General features: G+C 37.0%; 1 protein-coding gene across 1 annotated transcript; it reads left to right on the top strand.

The window, feature by feature from the left end:
* Positions 1–10,331: 10,331 nt before the first annotated feature.
* LOC149189895 (pentatricopeptide repeat-containing protein At2g13600-like) lies at positions 10,332–11,351 on the top strand. The gene has a single exon (XM_089410374.1). It carries the CDS (start codon positions 10,332–10,334, stop codon positions 11,349–11,351), a length of 1,020 nt encoding a protein of 339 aa, XP_089266500.1.
* The last annotated feature ends 8,662 nt before the right edge of the window (positions 11,352–20,013 follow it).

The following is a 20,013-nucleotide window of genomic DNA, read 5'->3' as shown; positions in this document are numbered from 1 at the left end:
ATTGCCATCAAAGACAGTAAGTTTCATAAGCATTGCATAATCTTTAATCATCACTGAAATAACATAAACTGTCTCATGAATCCATGCATCCATTTCTTGATAACCTTAACATATTAGATAATCATACAATCTAATAAAGAACCATCAACATCAAGGATTCAACATCATCCATCTGACACAAAAGGCAATCACATCAATCACACCATTGAACACGGAAATACCCTGGAAACCCCGTAGGGTGAAAACCAGCAAACGTTTAATCTTCTTATTAAACGCTCGTGAGGGTTTTCACCCCTCACTCAATGGCTTATAAGGGATTCCATCCCTTAACCATTGTTATAAAATCATTACAATAAGTTATCATTTGGTTGTCACATAACTAGCTACAAGCTAATACAATTTACATGTAATCTTTTATTCACATACCGCCACATGCAAAGTTCCTTGTGGCATAATTGTTCTAGCAATGGGCAATACTGCAGCTTGACTTCATGTGCATGAACGAATAATCTTTTTCCTGTCATAATGTTAAACATCACCTTCCTTGGCACCATCTGCCATCGTTTCCTGTCAATGCAGTCATCAACAATCTTGGCAACAAGATTAGTCACAATATTATTCAAACAATGATCAACCTCTAAGAGATTCTTTAATATCTTTCACACATGCATGAGCACGCATAATATACTAGTTAACTAGTACATATATTCCAGTAAACTCTTGTTCTACTTTTCACAATACTTATTCATACTAATGCATATTTTCTCATAACCAAGTATTGTTTTTCAAGAGATATCACTACCCATGAGAATATATCACAAACTACCCTCTTTAATCTATATTCACTTCCAGGAAAGGAAAGAAAAGACTACGAAATACCTTTTTAAGAAAAGAGAATTCATCCTATCTTTTCTTACATAAACACATATGCATGTTATATAAAGACAATAAATGTTCCTTATCTTTTAATGTTGCAAATATATATAATAACCATCTTTTCCTATATATAGGAATAACAACCTTTAACTACATGTAGTAATATATTTTCTCTACCAAGAAAATATATATAAAATCAATATTTATCTACGTGCGGTAATATATTTTCTTTACAAGAGGAATATATAACCTTAATCTACATGTAGTAATATATTAGATTATTCATACTAAGGTTATTTAGGTAAAAACCTTCTTTAGGTTATTCAAGTAAAAACCCTATTCTCTTTACCAAGAGGAATATATAATCTTTATTTACATGTCCTAATACATTTTCTTTGCCAAGAAAATATAAAACAACAATCTCCTCAAGAACTTTATATGTCCTATACATCTCTTCTCAAGAGGATATTTTGGGTTCTTAGTAAGAACCTTGTGTAATTTATCCCAAGAAATAATAAAGCTACTTAGCTTTTAACACTCTCAAGAAAATCACAAAACTACTTAGTTTTTACTGTGCATAAACTAAGCAACCAATACTTTCAAGACTTATATCTCTGCAATATTTTAATGCCTAAGAACTTTAAAGTGAGATTCTAATATTATGCCTTCAGGATGCATAAACTTATATGTTCATAGACAACGCAGATTTTTCAAAAAGAAAGGCACCATAGACTTATCATTTGCATCGGCAAATTCTTTGCATAGCAATTTCCATTTCTTGCTCATATCACCGCCTCTTTAAAAAGAGTGTGCATAATTTTGGACTTACCTTGAGTGTGATTTCAAGCATGAAATCCGCAATACCTACCCCTCGTGACTGAAAGAAACAAATTTGTGTCTCTTGGTCTAGCTTCAAACTCTCATAACCGCAACTCTGTCCTCACCCTTGCAGCTTTCACAGTGAACAGATACATTAAATTACAATAGTTGCTTGGGTCGGAGAGCCGCTACCTGAACAAGATCTTCCTACAGCTTAACCTTTTGATGTATTTGAGTGTTTCGAGGTGAGGCCTCAGTTCTTCAATGGCTGCCTCCTCTTAGCATGAAGTTCTGTCCCAGCTCCCTCCAATCGCGCAGATAACACTCGGCTAATTGGATACGAATTTATGCAGCCTTTTCATACGCGGTTCAGCGATGGACACTAATATATAACAGGCATATCACCCAAGGAACCGTTCCTCATCAAGAAAACAGTTCCGGAGTTTGCTCGGGGATTGGGTTTTTTTCATAATCTCATTAAAGCCCCCTACATGAAGTGATGACTCGCTCGCAGTTAATCTGGCGGTTGTCTTTCTCGAAACCGTCTAGAAAAGCAGGTGGCTTCAGTTCCCATTTTTAAGCCGCCACACGCGCCCCCTGTCTGCCATTCTTAATTGACAGCGCTATGGATACAAGAATTAGTTGTTGAAACTAATTCGTAATTTCTTTAAAAAGAATTACTATTTCATTAATTAATATTTTACGCATAGGGATGTTACATACTCCCCCCCTTAACAGGAACACCGTCCTCGGTGTTTTTCTTTCATTGAGAACTTGCGATTTTACTCATCGTGTTACCATCTAAACCACACAAAATGTGATCCTTTCCTCTTGAAATCAGCGATTCCATTCCAAGAAAAGACGACAAACAAAAATAGTAATGATATAGTCATAAGAAATATCATTAGTTATAAGCATCAATAGTTGCAAAAATATGCAACTTCTAATCGCCACCACGTGGCCCTTATTCATTCATGATAACAATTCTCTGTATCTACTTACCATTACTTACCATCTGTTCTTGAAAATCATGAATACCTTCATGTAAACATTTAATAGTGGTTGGACAACTCTTCAACCTTCCCTGGTAAGTAACTCCTGTAATATATGACTAATAATTCAATCACATTAGTCACTATATTTTGAGTCAAATGAAATACTTTTGACTAGCAATCAATTGCAATGTTAGATGCTTTCTAAATCACAGTACTTTTATAAGTACTTAAAGAGCACTAATACTAATCATCAAATGATAAATCACCGTTCCACGTGCATACTGAACGAATTCTTACCAAAGACATCCGCAAAGTACCTCGAGAAGTACCAAAAGAGCACATAATTTTCTAATCATCAAAACAGTCAATCATTGCATCAAGCAAAAACTGTCTTAGCTCCCACTAAGATGTTCGCAACATCAATAATACAATAAAGGAGTTAAGTTTTTTTTTTTTATTCCAATTACTCCTTATTGAACATTAAACTCATTTCCTGTTAAAAGTGCATAACACATTTCGCACAACTATATGTAAAATTTATTTCTAACATAACATATAGCTGATTAGTTAATTCCTTTAGCCATGAAACCACAATGGACTAAAGAATTCCCAACCCATGGAAACTGGTTTCCATAACCAAACCGAGTCATTTTCACATCCAGACAGTTTCTTCGATAGAGACCTTACCAGGTCTAACATAGAATCCCACTGGCCAACCAGCTCAAGAATTCTAGGGAGAGGAGATCTGGGCAGACAAGTACCATCAACCCTTCCGGGCAGGTCGCTGCCATCAACCCAACTCCGGGCAGACAAGTACCATCAACCCCTCTGGGCAGGTATTGCCATCAACCCAAGCACTTGCAGGTCCTACTCGACCGCAATTACACTGGTCTCGCCAGTAAACGCTATCTGATCCTAACCAGACGTAGCGTACACAGGAAATTCTTTCCTCTTATGCCATCTGATCCCAACCAGACATAGCATGAATATTTCTCTTTTTCCATCTCTTTCTCAAAGTAATTTACACAATGAACCATATGAACATTATCATTAGCACAACAGACATGCATGTATACCATGCATTTACACTTAACCCCTCATCATGGGTCCACAACATCAAGATTGATGGGAAACATATCCATCATACACGTTGTATGCATGCAAATTTTCCAAATAACATAATTCATGCATATCATATAACATCATTCTTTCTCATTTATAATTGCATTTCATATTGCAGCAATTTATGTGATGAGTTTTCTTGTTGCCGTTAAGCTACCACTACTTAATTCCATCAACAACGTTAGTTATAAATATGCATGAGTTAACACCTATTCCATTTCCAAGAATGTTCATGCATACAATATTTTCATGTATAAAAGCATATGCAAATACTCATTAATGTATAAATGTCAACAACAGTTGAGTTAATACTCTCAGCATTCCCAATTTTGCCATAGTCTGTTGTTCCAATTCAAATCATCATTAATGGAGTATTATCTTACGTTTACTGTGGCTAGCTTTAGTCATGCATTGTTAGTGTAATTAAACATAATTCCTCTAACATACAAGAACATAACTCTTATGTCACAATGACTAATCTTTGTGCATACTATTGCTTATCATATAAGCCCTTCTTTAATGTATGCAACACTTATTCCCTTCACTAGAAGACCACCATCATTCATACGACAAACCACATACCTCTTTCTTAAAGGAAGTCATTTTAATCCTCATTTCTCTATCTTCCGATGTGAGGATTTCTCAAGATTCCCTTTCAAGAAATTATTAAAGATATCTATCTTTAGGCATACAAATCAAGATACAAAAACAAGGTTTTACTTATTCTTTATGTATCAAAATCAAGCAATCGACACAGTTCATCCAACAAGACAATCTCTCCAAGAGATTATTATTTTCAAGGAAGCTAGCATGACCACTTTCTCTAAGTACACACTGACTTACAATTTCAAAGTCACAATAGCTACCAATATGCAACATGTGTTCTCCTAACACAATTACCTTACTTCAATGCACATAGTTCGTTTCATGAAACAAGTAAGGATTTTGGTTCTTGTATGAACACTATTCTAATGTGTCTTTAAGGAAAGAACCTCTATTTTTATTTTCAAGAAAATTCTCATAAAATCCTGCATCTTCTACATGAAGTATGCATACTCTTAGGATGAGACTATATTTATGTATATATGTAGTATACTCTTTCCTCAAGAAATTAGGGATGAATATCTATGTGCCTAGAAGCACATCCTTAGTTATCTTTTATCATGCATGTAATGCATAATCATTTCACTAGGACTTAGAAACTAACTAGAATCATAATGCAATTAGCATATATATATATATATATATATATATATATATATATATATATTTTCCAAGAAGCTTTTATCAAATAAAGATACATATTTTAATTCAAGCAAACTTGGCCACCTTCCATGCTATGTCCTCAGGACATTTATATACCTCATCCTCTTTTCTCAAGAAGATACTTTAGCTATATTTAGCAAGGATTTTATAGACAAGAGACACGCATTTCACACACAAGACTCACGTGGAGTCTTTCTAATAGGAACTACCTGTTTTCTTTACCAAGAAAACATACAAAATAATCAATCCTTAACTGCATGCCTTAGCACATTTTCTTTACCAAGAAAATCTATAAAAGAACCATTCTTTTATTGCATGCATTCAAATACTTTCTATACTAAGAAATCATATAAAACATTCATACGTGTTCTTCAAGAAAGTTAACAAGACACTTATCTTATCCTTGGATCAACATGCATAACCAACAAGTTAAACCACCCTTACCGGAAGCAATGGCTCTACTTATGCAATTAGAAGCATAATCTCCTAAGTGTCACACACGCACCAGAGTTACCACTTGATGCTAGATGCAACAACTATCATACAGTACTATGTGTCCCTTTCAGAATAATGACTTCAAGGAGACATTATGAAAATAATTACATCAACACATTATAGTTATCATTTTCCAACTCCTTAATACTCACATGCACATCGAGTGTTACCTAGTCATCCCCAGACTTAGAGTCTCTGCAAGATTCTGACACTCAAAGCTTGCTCTACCTGGTCATTACCAGACGTAGCGATTTTCTTTTTCCCATCTCCGTCTGTCCCTACAGCACGGTCTTCTTCCTTCTCCTTGCTTCCTTTTCCTTTGGAAGCATCTATGGTTGGGGAAGGTAGTTAGAGTTCACTGACAACTGTATTAACACAGGTAGTCTATTAATGGATAATTATCACATGTAGTTATACCATGAATGGGTCCTAGAAATGTTACCCACTGAACATGCCTCTACAATTAAGTTCACACTGGAATGCAACATGCATAAGAAATTCATCATTCCCATAGTGGAGATAAATTCAACCATCATTAAATCGAGGCTCCAATGATTTTTACCTCTCAACAAGTAATGATAAACACATACCATGCTAATGGATTCCACTTAATTAGAGGGTAATCATCATTAAATCTATTAAGACATAAGCATATACTATTCATCATGCATTCTCATGGTGAATAAAATTAAGAACTCTTCTCATGCACAACTGGACTATAGCACAGAGAGAGTAAGAATCTTCACACACACATTCCATGCATGTGACATTAATCAACTTCACTTGTTTACGAATTGTAGAAATCTTAGTCCAATTCAATTAATGCATATACGTTCTATGGTTTAGTCATACAACACTAACCAATCTCAACTACCAATCACCTTCATGCATCCATGACAAGGCTAAATCAAAAGTTAGATATGACACTCAAGTCTCGCTACTTGACTCATTGCATGTTTTCAATATCTAAAGGGGTTCTTCTAATGTCCTTTTTAAAACAATTTTTCATCCTATTCAAGGATGTTCCCCCCTGATTTATATTCATGCATTGGCTCATTAAGTTTTGTTCATTGTAATTTCGATCTAGTTCAATAAATGCATTATTGTTATTGTCATTTGTGCAAATCAAAAGTTGGTAGTTGATTGTCACTTTCCTCAATGAGTGTTCAATATTGTTCTTACGTGTAATGAGTGTTCAATTTTGTTTGTAAGTGCGACAAAAGTTTCATTATCTTTTATCCTCATCAGGAATCCAACGTTATGAACGTAGTTATGCAACAACTTATTATTTACTTCTCAAAGAAGTTATAAACAGGAATCACACCTATCATGCCAAAAGTAGTGTACTACATAATGAATATGTGAATGATTAAACTCGTACCTGAGTTAATGCCTACTGATGGCGTACCTCAATATCCTTTCCGCTTACCAATTCCCAAAGGCGCCAGTACTGCAACCTTTAGCTCTGATACCACTTGTCACATACCCCGATAACCTCGCAGGCAAAAGTAGGGAGTTAGAATTTTTCGTACAAATTACCACAAGTAATTAACCAATTCACAACTCCTCAATTCATTATTAACCATTAAATATAATATTCATTGGTGCAAGTAAATTGCCATCAAAGACAGTAAGTTTCATAAGCATTGCATAATCTTTAATCATCACTGAAATAACATAAACTGTCTCATGAATCCATGCATCCATTTCTTGATAACCTTAACATATTAGATAATCATACAATCTAATAAAGAACCATCAACATCAAGGATTCAACATCATCCATCTGACACAAAAGGCAATCACATCAATCACACCATTGAACACGGAAATACCCTGGAAACCCCGTAGGGTGAAAACCAGCAAACGTTTAATCTTCTTATTAAACGCTCGTGAGGGTTTTCACCCCTCACTCAATGGCTTATAAGGGATTCCATCCCTTAACCATTGTTATAAAATCATTACAATAAGTTATCATTTGGTTGTCACATAACTAGCTACAAGCTAATACAATTTACATGTAATCTTTTATTTACATACCGCCACATGCAAAGTTCCTTGTGGCATAATTGTTCTAGCAATGGGCAATACTACAGCTTGACTTCATGTGCATGAACGAATAATCTTTTTCCTGTCATAATGTTAAACATCACCTTCCTTGGCACCATCTACCATCGTTTCCTGTCAATGCAGTCATCAACAATCTTGGCAACAAGATTAGTCACAATATTATTCAAACAAGGATCAACCTCTAAGAGATTCTTTAATATCTTTCACAAATGCATGAGCACGCATAATATACTAGTTAACTAGTACATATATTCCAGTAAACTCTTGTTCTACTTTTCACAATACTTATTCATACTAATGCATATTTTCTCATAACCAAGTATTGTTTTTCAAGAGATATCACTACCCATGAGAATATATCACAAACTACCCTCTTTAATCTATATTCACTTCCAGGAAAGGAAAGAAAAGACTACGAAATACCTTTTTAAGAAAAGAGAATTCATCCTATCTTTTCTTACATAAACACATATGCATGTTATATAAAGACAATAAATGTTCCTTATCTTTTAATGTTGCAAATATATATAATAACCATCTTTTCCTATATATAGGAATATCAACCTTTAACTACATGTAGTAATATATTTTCTCTACCAAGAAAATATATATAAAATCAATATTTATCTACATGCGGTAATATATTTTCTTTACAAGAGGAATATATAACCTTAATCTACATGTAGTAATATATTAGATTATTCATACTAAGGTTATTTAGGTAAAAACCTTCTTTAGGTTATTCAAGTAAAAACCCTATTCTCTTTACCAAGAGGAATATATAATCTTTATTTACATGTCCTAATACATTTTCTTTGCCAAGAAAATATAAAACAACAATCTCCTCAAGAACTTTATATGTCCTATACATCTCTTCTCAAGAGGATATTTTGGGTTCTTAGTAAGAACCTTGTGTAATTTATCCCAAGAAATAATAAAGCTACTTAGCTTTTAACACTCTCAAGGAAATCACAAAACTACTTAGTTTTTACTGTGCATAAACTAAGCAACCAATACTTTCAAGACTTATATCTCTGCAATATTTTAATGCCTAAGAACTTTAAAGTGAGATTCTAATATTATGCCTTCAGGATGCATAAACTTATATGTTCATAGACAACGCAGATTTTTCAAAAAGAAAGGCACCATAGACTTATCATTTGCATCGGCAAATTCTTTGCATAGCAATTTCCATTTCTTGCTCATATCACCGCCTCTTTAAAAAGAGTGTGCATAATTTTGGACTTACCTTGAGTGTGATTTCAAGCATGAAATCCGCAATACCTACCCCTCGTGACTGAAAGAAACAAATTTGTGTCTCTTGGTCTAGCTTCAAACTCTCATAACCGCAACTCTGTCCTCACCCTTGCAGCTTTCACAGTGAACAGATACATTAAATTACAATAGTTGCTTGGGTCGGAGAGCCGCTACCTGAACAAGATCTTCCTACAGCTTAACCTTTTGATGTATTTGAGTGTTTCGAGGTGAGGCCTCAGTTCTTCAATGGTTGCCTCCTCTTAGCATGAAGTTCTGTCCCAGCTCCCTCCAATCGCGCAGATAACACTCGGCTCATTGGATACGAATTTATGCAGCCTTTTTCATATGCGGTTCAGCGATGGACACTAATATATAACAGGCATATCACCCAAGGAACCGTTCCTCATCAAGAAAACAGTTCCGGAGTTTGCTCGGGGATTGGGTTTTTTTCATAATCTCATTAAAGCCCCCTACATGAAGTGATGACTCGCTCGCAGTTAATCTGGCGGTTGTCTTTCTCGAAACCGTCTAGAAAAGCAGGTGGCTTCAGTTCCCATTTTTAAGCCGCCACACGCGCCCCCTGTCTGCCATTCTTAATTGACAGCGCTATGGATACAAGAATTAGTTGTTGAAACTAATTCGTAATTTCTTTAAAAAGAATTACTATTTCATTAATTAATATTTTACGCATAGGGATGTTACACTGCTCATGTTTATGCTCATGTTTATACTCCTGCACAAATTAGCGAAGTAGTAATATGCACTAGTGCTTTAAGTCTATAGTAGTATTAGGCTCCATTTTACCATTAAAACTCAACCGTAGCAATTCAACCTGAAAAGTCTATAGTAGTATTAGGCTCCATTTTACACATTAAAACTCAACCCTAGCAATTCAACCTGAAATATACTTTGTAATAATTTTTATTACCATTTCCATTTTCCGAGGCTGTGCCCTGAATATGACACGCTAAAACCACCCGCAAAGGGATGTGATTGATTGCATGAGATTATAATTCTGCGGAGATCATTGCACATTTTGCAATCAGAGTTCACAATGATCTATGCAGATCACCTGGCTATAATAACTAAATGTCCCAATCATCCATTACGATCACCAGTACGCATTTGCTAAGGGCAAACTAGAAATGTCGAATTTATTGAAACCCAAGAAAAATAAATCAGCATTGTTTCCACAACCGATGCTGAAACTCCCCCTCGAAAGAAGAGAGACAACAGCCAATGCTGTTATAGTGGAAGGCAACAATTCCATTAGAATGACGTCCAGAGAAGGGCGCTTGACGGAGGCGCTTCGCATTCTAAACGCTATGAACGAATCTGTAGCCTTTTCAGAGTATGGTTATCTATTGCGGGGGTGCGTTAACCCAGAGGGGATTCGAGATCGATACCTTTTTGGGAACCGAAATCGTAACCATGTATCTCAAGTGCGGGAATCTGGTTGACGCGCGCAGGGTTTTTGATCAAACGCCTGAACGAAATGTTGTATCTTGGACCGCCATGATTGCAGGCTATGCTCGGCATGGGTTTGGTTGGGAGGCCCTGGCATTGTTTTATCAGATGCAGCAGATGGGTGTCCAGCCCAATCAGTTCACATTCGCTGGCGTACTCCCGGCATGTCGTACCTTGGGATCTCTGGAACAGGGTAAGGAGATCCATCAAGAGATAATTAGGAATGGGTTTGAGTCTCATGTCTTTGTAGGGACTGCACTTGTGGATATATATGCTAAATGTGGGAGTTTGGAGAATGCGCGGCATGTGTTCGATAAAATTCATCAACGAAATGTGGTTACCTGGACGACGATGGTTGCAGGATATGCGCACAATGGGCATGTTGATGAGGCGTTGGAATTGTTTGATTCAATGCCTGAACGGAATGTGGTCTCGTGGAATGCGATGATTGCAGGCTATGCACACAATGGGTATGGCGAGGAGGCACTGAGGCTCTTTCAGCAAATGCAGTTGCATGGTGTCAAGCCAAATTCGAAAACTTTTAGTTGTGTTCTGTCGGTATGTGCCAGTTTGGGATCTCTGCAACAGGGCAGGAAAATCCATGAAGAAATAATTGCAAGTGGATTGCAGTCTGGTGTCTTTGTGGGGAGTGCTCTCGTAGATATGTATGCAAAATGTGGGGATATAGACAATGCCCGCAATTTGTTTGATAAAATGCAGAGTCAAGATATGGTTTTGTGGAATTCGATGATCGCTGGATATGTGCAGAATGGACATGTTGATGAGGCTGTGGAGCTCTTTGAGAAAATGCCTGAACGAAATGTGACCTCCTGGAATATAGTAATTGCAGGCTATGCACAGAATAGGTATATTGCTGAGGCAGTGAAACTCTTCCTAAGCGCGATCCTAATCTTTCACGCATTTCTTGTGGATAATCTCCAAAAACAATTGGATCCAAAAACCTGCAAACCGTGTAGAAATTAATTTCAACAATTAATATGAAATCCCATTAGCCTTTTTGAGAGAGATCATTCGGATTTTCCACGGTAGAATATGAATTTTTGTGGACGTTTCCACAGTAAAATATAGAATATGAATTTGGTCCAGGTTGGTCCTGATGGTGGAATTTTTTTGGATTCTAAATCTCTACAAAATTCATATTCTACTTTGGGATTTGAAAAATAATTCATATTAGGATTCGAAAGCTCGACAAAATTCATATTCTACTGTGAAAATTCCTAATGATCTCTAAAAAAAACCACAATCTATTCCCATTAGCCTTTGCTATCACAAGGGATACATTAATTTTACACAGACGAGGGTATAACTCAAAGTCATGGCACTCACCATCGGAGATTGAAGGATAAAATTCTGTCAACAGCTGATCTCTCTTCTGGAGAATCTTCCAAGGGTTCGTACCACGGCGCGCTCATAACTAACCCTATAGATCCTCCTTGAATTTTCTGCACACAAATGCTCCGCTCTGATTCAAATTTGACAAACTATATTCACAATATTTGGCGTTATTGTAAGTGCGTGAAAAGATTCCTGACCTGATATTTCTCCCTATATTTCTCCACTGCAGCTGTGTGGGCGAGCAAAACGTGATGTGCAGCTAGATATGGCTCTGCTGACGAGCAATTCCCTGTTATGCACAAAGAATTGGCGTGAGGGGCAGCACACCTCGTCGGTGGAAATATTCCGACGGTGTATCCCAACGGCACAAACAGAATGATTATTCTAAGAGCTACTGTGCACGTCTCTTCCAAACAATGATACGAATTATTAAAAAATGCGGAGCCGAAGCTGGCGGTGCGTCCATCCCACTTCCGCTTTCTCATTAACCGTTTAGTTTCGCTTCCTCATTAACCTTTCACCGTTCAGTTGAACAGTTTTAGATCAACGATCACAGTTCATTCAATCGTCTAACACCATAAATCGACGGTCAACAATAGAACACAGTGGCTGCTAAGGCAATTCATTTCAAATGGGAACGCCTTACGGCGTAACAAGATCTGATCATCCAAGGCCATCGAACCCTTATCAGACGATTGCGATTGAGACGAGCAGGATCAAGTTCGTATACAACATTTTTCCATTGTTGAATATCTGCAAACCTGCATTGCCAAGATTTGTTGGTGGGGCAAACTACCATACCGCAGAAGTTACCAGTCGTTGGGCCACACGAGGACCATGTAGGGGTCACCAGGGCCGAATAGTCTCACGATCGATGTGGGCAATGTTTTCAAAGGCAATAAAGGGCGATGACCATGCATAAGCTTTTATAGGAAGAGCAACATATATATAGTCATCCGAGGAGCAGAAGTCTGGAAGGTTCCTTTAGGTACCCAACGCTTGAAGGGAGACATGCGATCTATTTGAAAGCGCCCTCAAGGACGATCCCAAAATCGCTGAGTTCCAGAATCAACATTCCCTCCTCACGTAGACAGAATAACGGGGTTCTCTATAATTTATGGGAGCACGCCAACGTAAAGGATAGATCCAGTTTGCAAAGGGACGTAGACTGCCAATTAAAGACGCTATAGGGGGAAACAACCTCATCCATAACAACGTTCTGGTCATTTAAGGAAAATCGAGCATCAGCTGATTGGTTAATCAACCCCGCTCACTTCACAGCATTCACGATCAACGAGGATTGAACACGGTCTCTGCAGTTCTTGTGGCACGGAAGAGGGTCGAACATTGTTCGAGGGCCACCGGTTGCAGCGAGTTGACCAACCGCTTGCCACAGAGTCATCTACCTGCATCATCGGCGGAGTCATCTCACTCTAACGTGAGCTGGATGTTGTGGGGTAAGTGAAGAAAGTTGAGGAGAAAGAAGGAAGGCTAAGTATGAGATCAAAGCCATAATGTCATCATTTTATTTTTGGAAATGCCTCAGGAATTAACATAGTAATCCTCTGGGTTGCAATACTTCGGTGGATAAAAAATGGTAACAACTTCCAGAGCAGAAGCAAGAGTAGAACAACAAGTCTTTCTCTCGGAAGATCCATGCTATCCTTCAACAGTCAAAGGATATCTGGAAGGAAGATGTAAGAAGAAATTGTCTCTTTGAACTTGGATCCAAATTGTAGAGAACAAAGTCAGACATAGATCTTCATAAGTTGGAGGAATTAGACACATGTCTGTCTAAGGTGGGGCAGCCAGAATGGAAGAAACTCAGTTGGGCTCTCAAGCCATCCATGCTTGCATTGATACAACCGAAACTTTGGGAACATCACTGTGAAGAGGTCAAGCTTATAGTTTCTTCTTGTCTCAGCAGAGTCATAGCTCTATCATCACCACTACTGCGCTACAACAATGATCTCATGAGAGATATACTGCAGCTGATAGTAGAAGCCCTTTAGGGATTGAATAACATCATGCTTCCTACCTTTCAGAAACAGTGCAGAATTTTAAAACTCATGGCAGAATTCAGCTTTGGCACATTCACGCTGAATCTGGAATGTAATGAGTTGATCTTTCAATTGCTCCAAATATTTTACACCAGTGTTACATCAGCTCATTCAGACCATGTCAAAACAAGCATGCAAAATATTGTGTCTCTATTCTTAGAAGGAAATGCTGACATTTGCAAGATACTAAGAACCAAATTGTTGACCATTTGGAGGAAGGAACCATAAGGATCACCAGTTGCCTATGATCTAGTCGAGAAGTTGGTTAGGCAAAACATAAAATTGCTCAGAAGGGTGTTGACTAGAAAGGAGTTGAGAAGGATTTATGGAGGAAGCAAGAACAAAATCTGTAGCAAGAATGAACTGAGGAGGAGAGGACTATGCTTTATCTGCAAGGGACCTTGGGCCCTTAACCATTCATGTCCAGGTGATAAGGAGGCAACAAGGGTAGATCATGGGGATTTACCCATAGTCAGAATCACCAGTTTTCAAAAGAGAACCTATGAAGGATCCAAGCAGTCAATTACAGATGGTGAACAACAACAACATGTTTTTTAGAGAAACTTGCAGGACAAGTCGATGATAATCAATCAGTTTGACAAAGTACATGAGGAAAGGAAGGAGGGAATTCCTCCTGGTGATAAGGTAGTTGAGTCTATAGATATCCAGGAGAACATCCATAAGGAGTATGGGAAATTAGGTATAGATAACAGTCCACTAATACATCCATGTTTGGCAATCAGAGAGGGTGGACAACTTATCCCCCCATGTGGAGAAGGTCAGGAAGAAGACATTTGAGAAAAATCAAATGAGGAGACAGTAATAATAAACCAACATGATGAGCATGATCATGCAAGGCAACATGACAAATATAGTATGCAGGATGAGCCATTTCTAGAGGGTTAGTCAAAGGTTCAAGTTGAAGTTGTGGTCATGGGGCATCCAGTGTAGACATATACAGAGACATTCAATAAGGCACGAGAATTTACAGTAGAGAATTTTCGGGAAAGGATCATGCATTTCAAGGCAGATCTTATGATGTTGAAGCGGAGAGTCTGGATAGTCCGAGACACTATCTTACAGGAGAATGGAAAAATTGAGGAGCTCATAGGGGTATGTGTCGAATCAATGACCCAATTGTCTAGTGTTGAGGAACAACTCAAGTCCCTCACACGACAGTAAGACGAGTACAGTTGGGGGTTCCAGAGTAGCCCTCTACCGGAGTACATAGATAAGGCTTGCAACACTACAAATGTTCTCCAAATGCATCATGTTAGGTGACCGAGTGGAGCAACATGAATCGAGCATCGAGCAACATCAGCATAGTAGATTTGCAGTTATTCAACCTTCCCAAGGCATGGATTGGTGAGAATTTATGAGTTGGTACTCTATTGATGGGTTGATTCCTAGGATGACACTCACAGCCAAGGGCATATTGCAGCTTTGGCCCTTTGGCACAGGCAATGATGGAGCGCTGAGATTGTTATTGTACCATAACCCACAGGTCCCAGGACTTAGGTGGCATTGGGATCCACGAGACATTAGGGCCAGGATTGGCCAAAGGATTGTTTGGGATCTAGATGAATCCATCGAGGGAAGGATTGGTTGGAGGATCATTTGGGATCCCGGTATCAAAGGATCCATTCAAGATCATGTAGCATGGAGGTATGGAATAGCACACTGGGTTGTATGGGATCCTGGTATCAATACTTTTGTTGAGGATAGCAGTGAATTGCTTGAGGGCAAGCAATCTTTGGGTAGGAGGATTTGTAATATTCCATTTCTTGATCTGGTCAAAATGGACAGAATCTGTTCATGGTCTTTACTGTATTATTTTCTCATGGTGTCAGCCCATGGTATTTGCCTTTGGTTTTCGAGGGAAAATAATAAAATAAGGTCTTTAGAGAGTCCATCAAGCCTATAAAATGGGATAGAAGTTAAGCATTTGGATCATTCAGGTTTATCTATCTTGCTATGTTTTTCTTGAGAACTTGGCATGGCCAGTTCCAGTTTGATCCCAGGGATGAAAACCCCGTGGGTGTTATTTTGTCTAGTGGATCCATCCAGGGTCCACGATTGTGCTTTAGTGCATTTGTCTTCTCTTTGATAAGCAGTCGTACGTGCCATTGCAAGGGCTTGAAATTTATTGTATGGCATGTACTATTTCTTCAGTTATTAATATAAATAAAGGCTACATTTTCAGATCTGTTTTGTTTTCGGTGTTTTTACTGCAAAATTTTTGAGAACATCTAGAGTGTATCAGATCTGTTAGAAATTTTTGTGTTTGAGATATTACAAAAGGATAGTTGATCAGATTCATGCAACACAAGGAGAATGGATAATTGCGGCAATGCAATAAGTAAAGTGGTCTTTACATTTCCAAGTTGATTTGTGCAGAGGAATTGATGTTTGTAGGTAACAGTTGAAGGAGATTGATAGTGGATCATAGCTTGGAAGTTGTGACAGAGACAAAAAGTGAAGTAAGAATTGTGGCAGAAGAACCTTGTAGTAGAGGAAGCAGGGAACAAGTAGAAGTTCTCAAAACAAGTAAATCAAGTAAGTGCAACAACCAAAGGAGTAGAGGAGTGCTCGAGAAGGTTCTAAGGAGAGAAAATACCGAAAGGTCAAGCTAGTGAAAAAAGATTGATGAGGTATTGAGTAGCAAGAAGAGGAAACTTTCTACAGAGGAGAGGCTTGGTTGCAGTTCACTGTTGAGCATGGAGAAGCTCACAAAGATAAAGAGAAGAATAACCATAGAGGGTCATTACAAAAGTTCAGGTGAAAGCCATAAGAGAATGAAAAAAGATGTCAATGCAAATGACATAAAGATAAAGTTGAGTGATGAGGAGTTTGAGAGGGAACTCGCTGAGATTAAAGAACAATTGAATGTACTTATGGAGTAGCTACAGAAACATGAGGAAGACCAAAAATGCGGATGGATTTTTAATTCTAAGAAAGTTAAATGGTTGGTTAAGGAATTGTTTGCAAGAAATTTGCGCAAGAAGATGAGGCACATGATAAGAACTTGGTTGAAAGAAAGGGAACTCAAAGCAGTTGAGTACCAGGAAAAAAAAGTGCACTTTTGTGAACCAGAGAAAGGGCCATTGCTTGGAGAGAATGAGGATGAAGTAGTGGATGAGATCCAAGATTCTCATATTTTTAAAACTAATGAATTTTCTCTGGATGCATGTATGGAAGATGGTGGAAAATTACCTACAACTGCCACAAAATTAGAGGAAGAGTGGAATGCAAATTATGTTACAAGTGATGAAGGTGAAGGAGGACATAACTCTTACTTTCTTCTAAACCATGATGAAGAGAAACACTTAAATGCAACACTTGTGAAAGGAGGTACAAAGCGAAATGATGAACATGAATGAATACTCAAGGAGATTCCAAGCAATGGAATTGAGCATGGAAGTCTCTTACGAAAGGAAGTAGATTTGGACTTCGAAGAACATGTAAAGCTCTTGGAAGATTGGTTGGTGAAGGACAAAGGTAATGAATGCTGCAAAGAGTTTATAAAACAATTCAAGTTTGGTTTGTTGAATTGGAAGAATTAGCTTATTTGGAAGGGAAACTATTAGATCCAAAGGTGCATATCCATCATGCACAACTGGAAGTGGAGGAGGAATTTGCCTTGAAGGATACTAAGGTGAATGATACTATAAGGTATGGTCAGCATAAATTTTTTGAACTAGAGGTAATAAGAATTATGCGATTCTTATACAAATGGAAATGCAACAAGAAGTGAGCGATGCAAGCAAGTTACAACAATCAAAGCCAATGTTAGATGAGGAAATAGACATGTTGTGGATGGTGATGAATAAGATGACCGAGAGAAGGTATAACAAGAGGACAATGACAACCAACAGAAAAGAAAAGCTGACTATAAGACTTTTCATTAGCAAAGCAAGTGGACACCAACAACATAAGGTTTGGAAACTAGGAATATTGAAGGTGACAAAAGAAGAAGCATATGAACAACAACAGTGCAAAGTTTGGGATCCTAGAGGATTCAGAAATTAATGAAACATGATCAGGAGATCATGAACTTTTTTCTACCTTGGGAGTCTGATGCATGAGCATTAGAGCTTCCAACCCATTAAGTCTTCGATGTGAAAAGACTTCAAAACGAGGTCTTGATTTTTGAGAAGAATTTATATTCTTCTATGTAAATAATTTTTTTTCCAAGTTGGTATATTTTATGAGTTTTATAATTAATGTCATAGTTTTAGAAAAGTTATGGATAGGCAAGATTTTTTCTGTAAGGCAAAAGGTAATTTACCTTGAAAACCATGAGAGATTTAGGGAATAAATCATGAAAACTTAGGGAATAAATCATGAGAACTTTATGGAATAAATCAAGGAGTGATTTATGGAGTAGGAAAATCTGCATTTCTTCTAATTTTGTATTTAATCATCGTAAACCTATGGGCAAGGCTAATGGCCAAATGAATGTGAAATCAGGCTCATAGAGAGAAACAAGTGTTTTTGAGTATTTTTGTATTTATAGGTTTTGTTAATGAAATGAAGTTTCATATCTTCTGTGTATGAAGTGTCTATATGCACGATCATTGAAGAATTCTTAAAATCTAGAATTGGTAGAATTAAGTTCCTACGTTGTGAATTGGGCAGAGAAATCTTATTGAAAATTTAGTGAAATTACATTTAATGCATGTGTTAAATGGTGGAGACCAAGAATCATTGGTCAAACTGCTGATGAGAAATTTACAGTTAAATTCTTAGTGAATTTTGTATTGAATTTAGTTATGGGTTATGTTGAGATCGTATGGAGATCTAAGTATATACCAGTGGATGAGTTGTGGCAAGAAAAATTGATTTTCCTGCTTGAATGGGTCAAATGGTACTCACCTCCATGTAGAATTTCTTTTGTCCTTGGTTGACACCCTTAAACTTCACTAAATAAGTTACACTCTTGAATTTTCAAACTTTTGTCGTGATTTGTGATGTGTTTGTATCTAGAGTTTTGAAGGAATATATAACTGAAATATTATACTTTTGAAGGAATGTATCATTGAAATTTAAGTATAATAGGGAATATTTAGTACAACAAAGGTAGTAAATAAATTTTAAAAATCAATTTATAAATAAGTGCTCGGAATTGTGATATTAAATTATGCATGCCCTTAGGAAAAACAGATAAAATGCAAACCTTTTTCACTGAAAGATCTCAAAATTAGTCGTTGTATATTAAAAAGAAATTATCCAATAAAGATTTAATAATCATGACTTGAAATCTCATGGTAGCTTTTCAACTTAGCGATCATAGACAATATTTCCAATGGAAACCTGGTATCTTTGTGAATGTTAAAATTAGGATGAAATCAATGATGTTTTTATTTTATTTTTTTTTCAGAGGAAAAAAACTCTCGCCAAATGTTCATGATTCTTGACTCTGCGGCTGCATATCTTCTGACATCGATGGTCTTGTCGAGGGCTGTCTTCTTCCAGTTTTGATATCTGTGGCAATATTGGACAAGCGGGCTAAAAAGATGTGTTTCATGGGTTTTTTTCCCGGTTCAGTTCTTCCAGTTTTGTTATTTTGTGCCAATTTTGGACAAGCGGGCTACATAGTTGTGTTTCATGGCTTTTTCCTGGTTCGGTCACTCGTTGATTGGACTATCTGTCTTTTGTTATCAAGCAAATAGTGGGGGGCTTTATCATATAGCTCATTCATCAGTCTTATGTTTTCTATGTTTCAGTCACAGGTTGTTGTGGACTATCTGTCTATTGTTACTTAGCAATTTGCGGGGGGCTTTTCATATAGCTCTTTCATCTGTTTTATGTACTGAAGGCCTTTTATATTTCAATGATGTTTTTATAGGTTATAATCAACTCAGAATAGTGATATTTGAGTCTTTTTTTTTTAACATATAACCTTTCTCATTGCTTCCACAATGGTCGAGGCATACCTTTGCATGTGTTTTTCACAATTATTTGGTCATAATTCTCCATGTATTTAGAAGCCTACCATCAAATTAAAATTGGGTCAATATGAAACGATTCAAATCAACACGACTCTCTATATAGTGACATTGACTAATACATGAAAATTCAAATTAAATAAAGATATACTAGCAATTGCTTCAAAAGGTGCAAGAGACTCCGATATGGTTTTTAAATTGAAAAAAATTGTACTATAAATTAATTATCTATACATTAATATATATATATATACACATTAAAATATATATATATATATATGA

This window comes from Pinus tabuliformis, chromosome 3_1 (assembly GCF_031772625.1).
Source record: "Pinus tabuliformis cultivar Carrire ecotype Pingquan chromosome 3_1, CPIR1, whole genome shotgun sequence".
Lineage (NCBI taxonomy): Eukaryota > Viridiplantae > Streptophyta > Pinopsida > Pinales > Pinaceae > Pinus > Pinus tabuliformis.
Note: the sequence above shows the minus strand (reverse complement) of the source record. Positions and strands in the feature narration are given on the sequence as shown.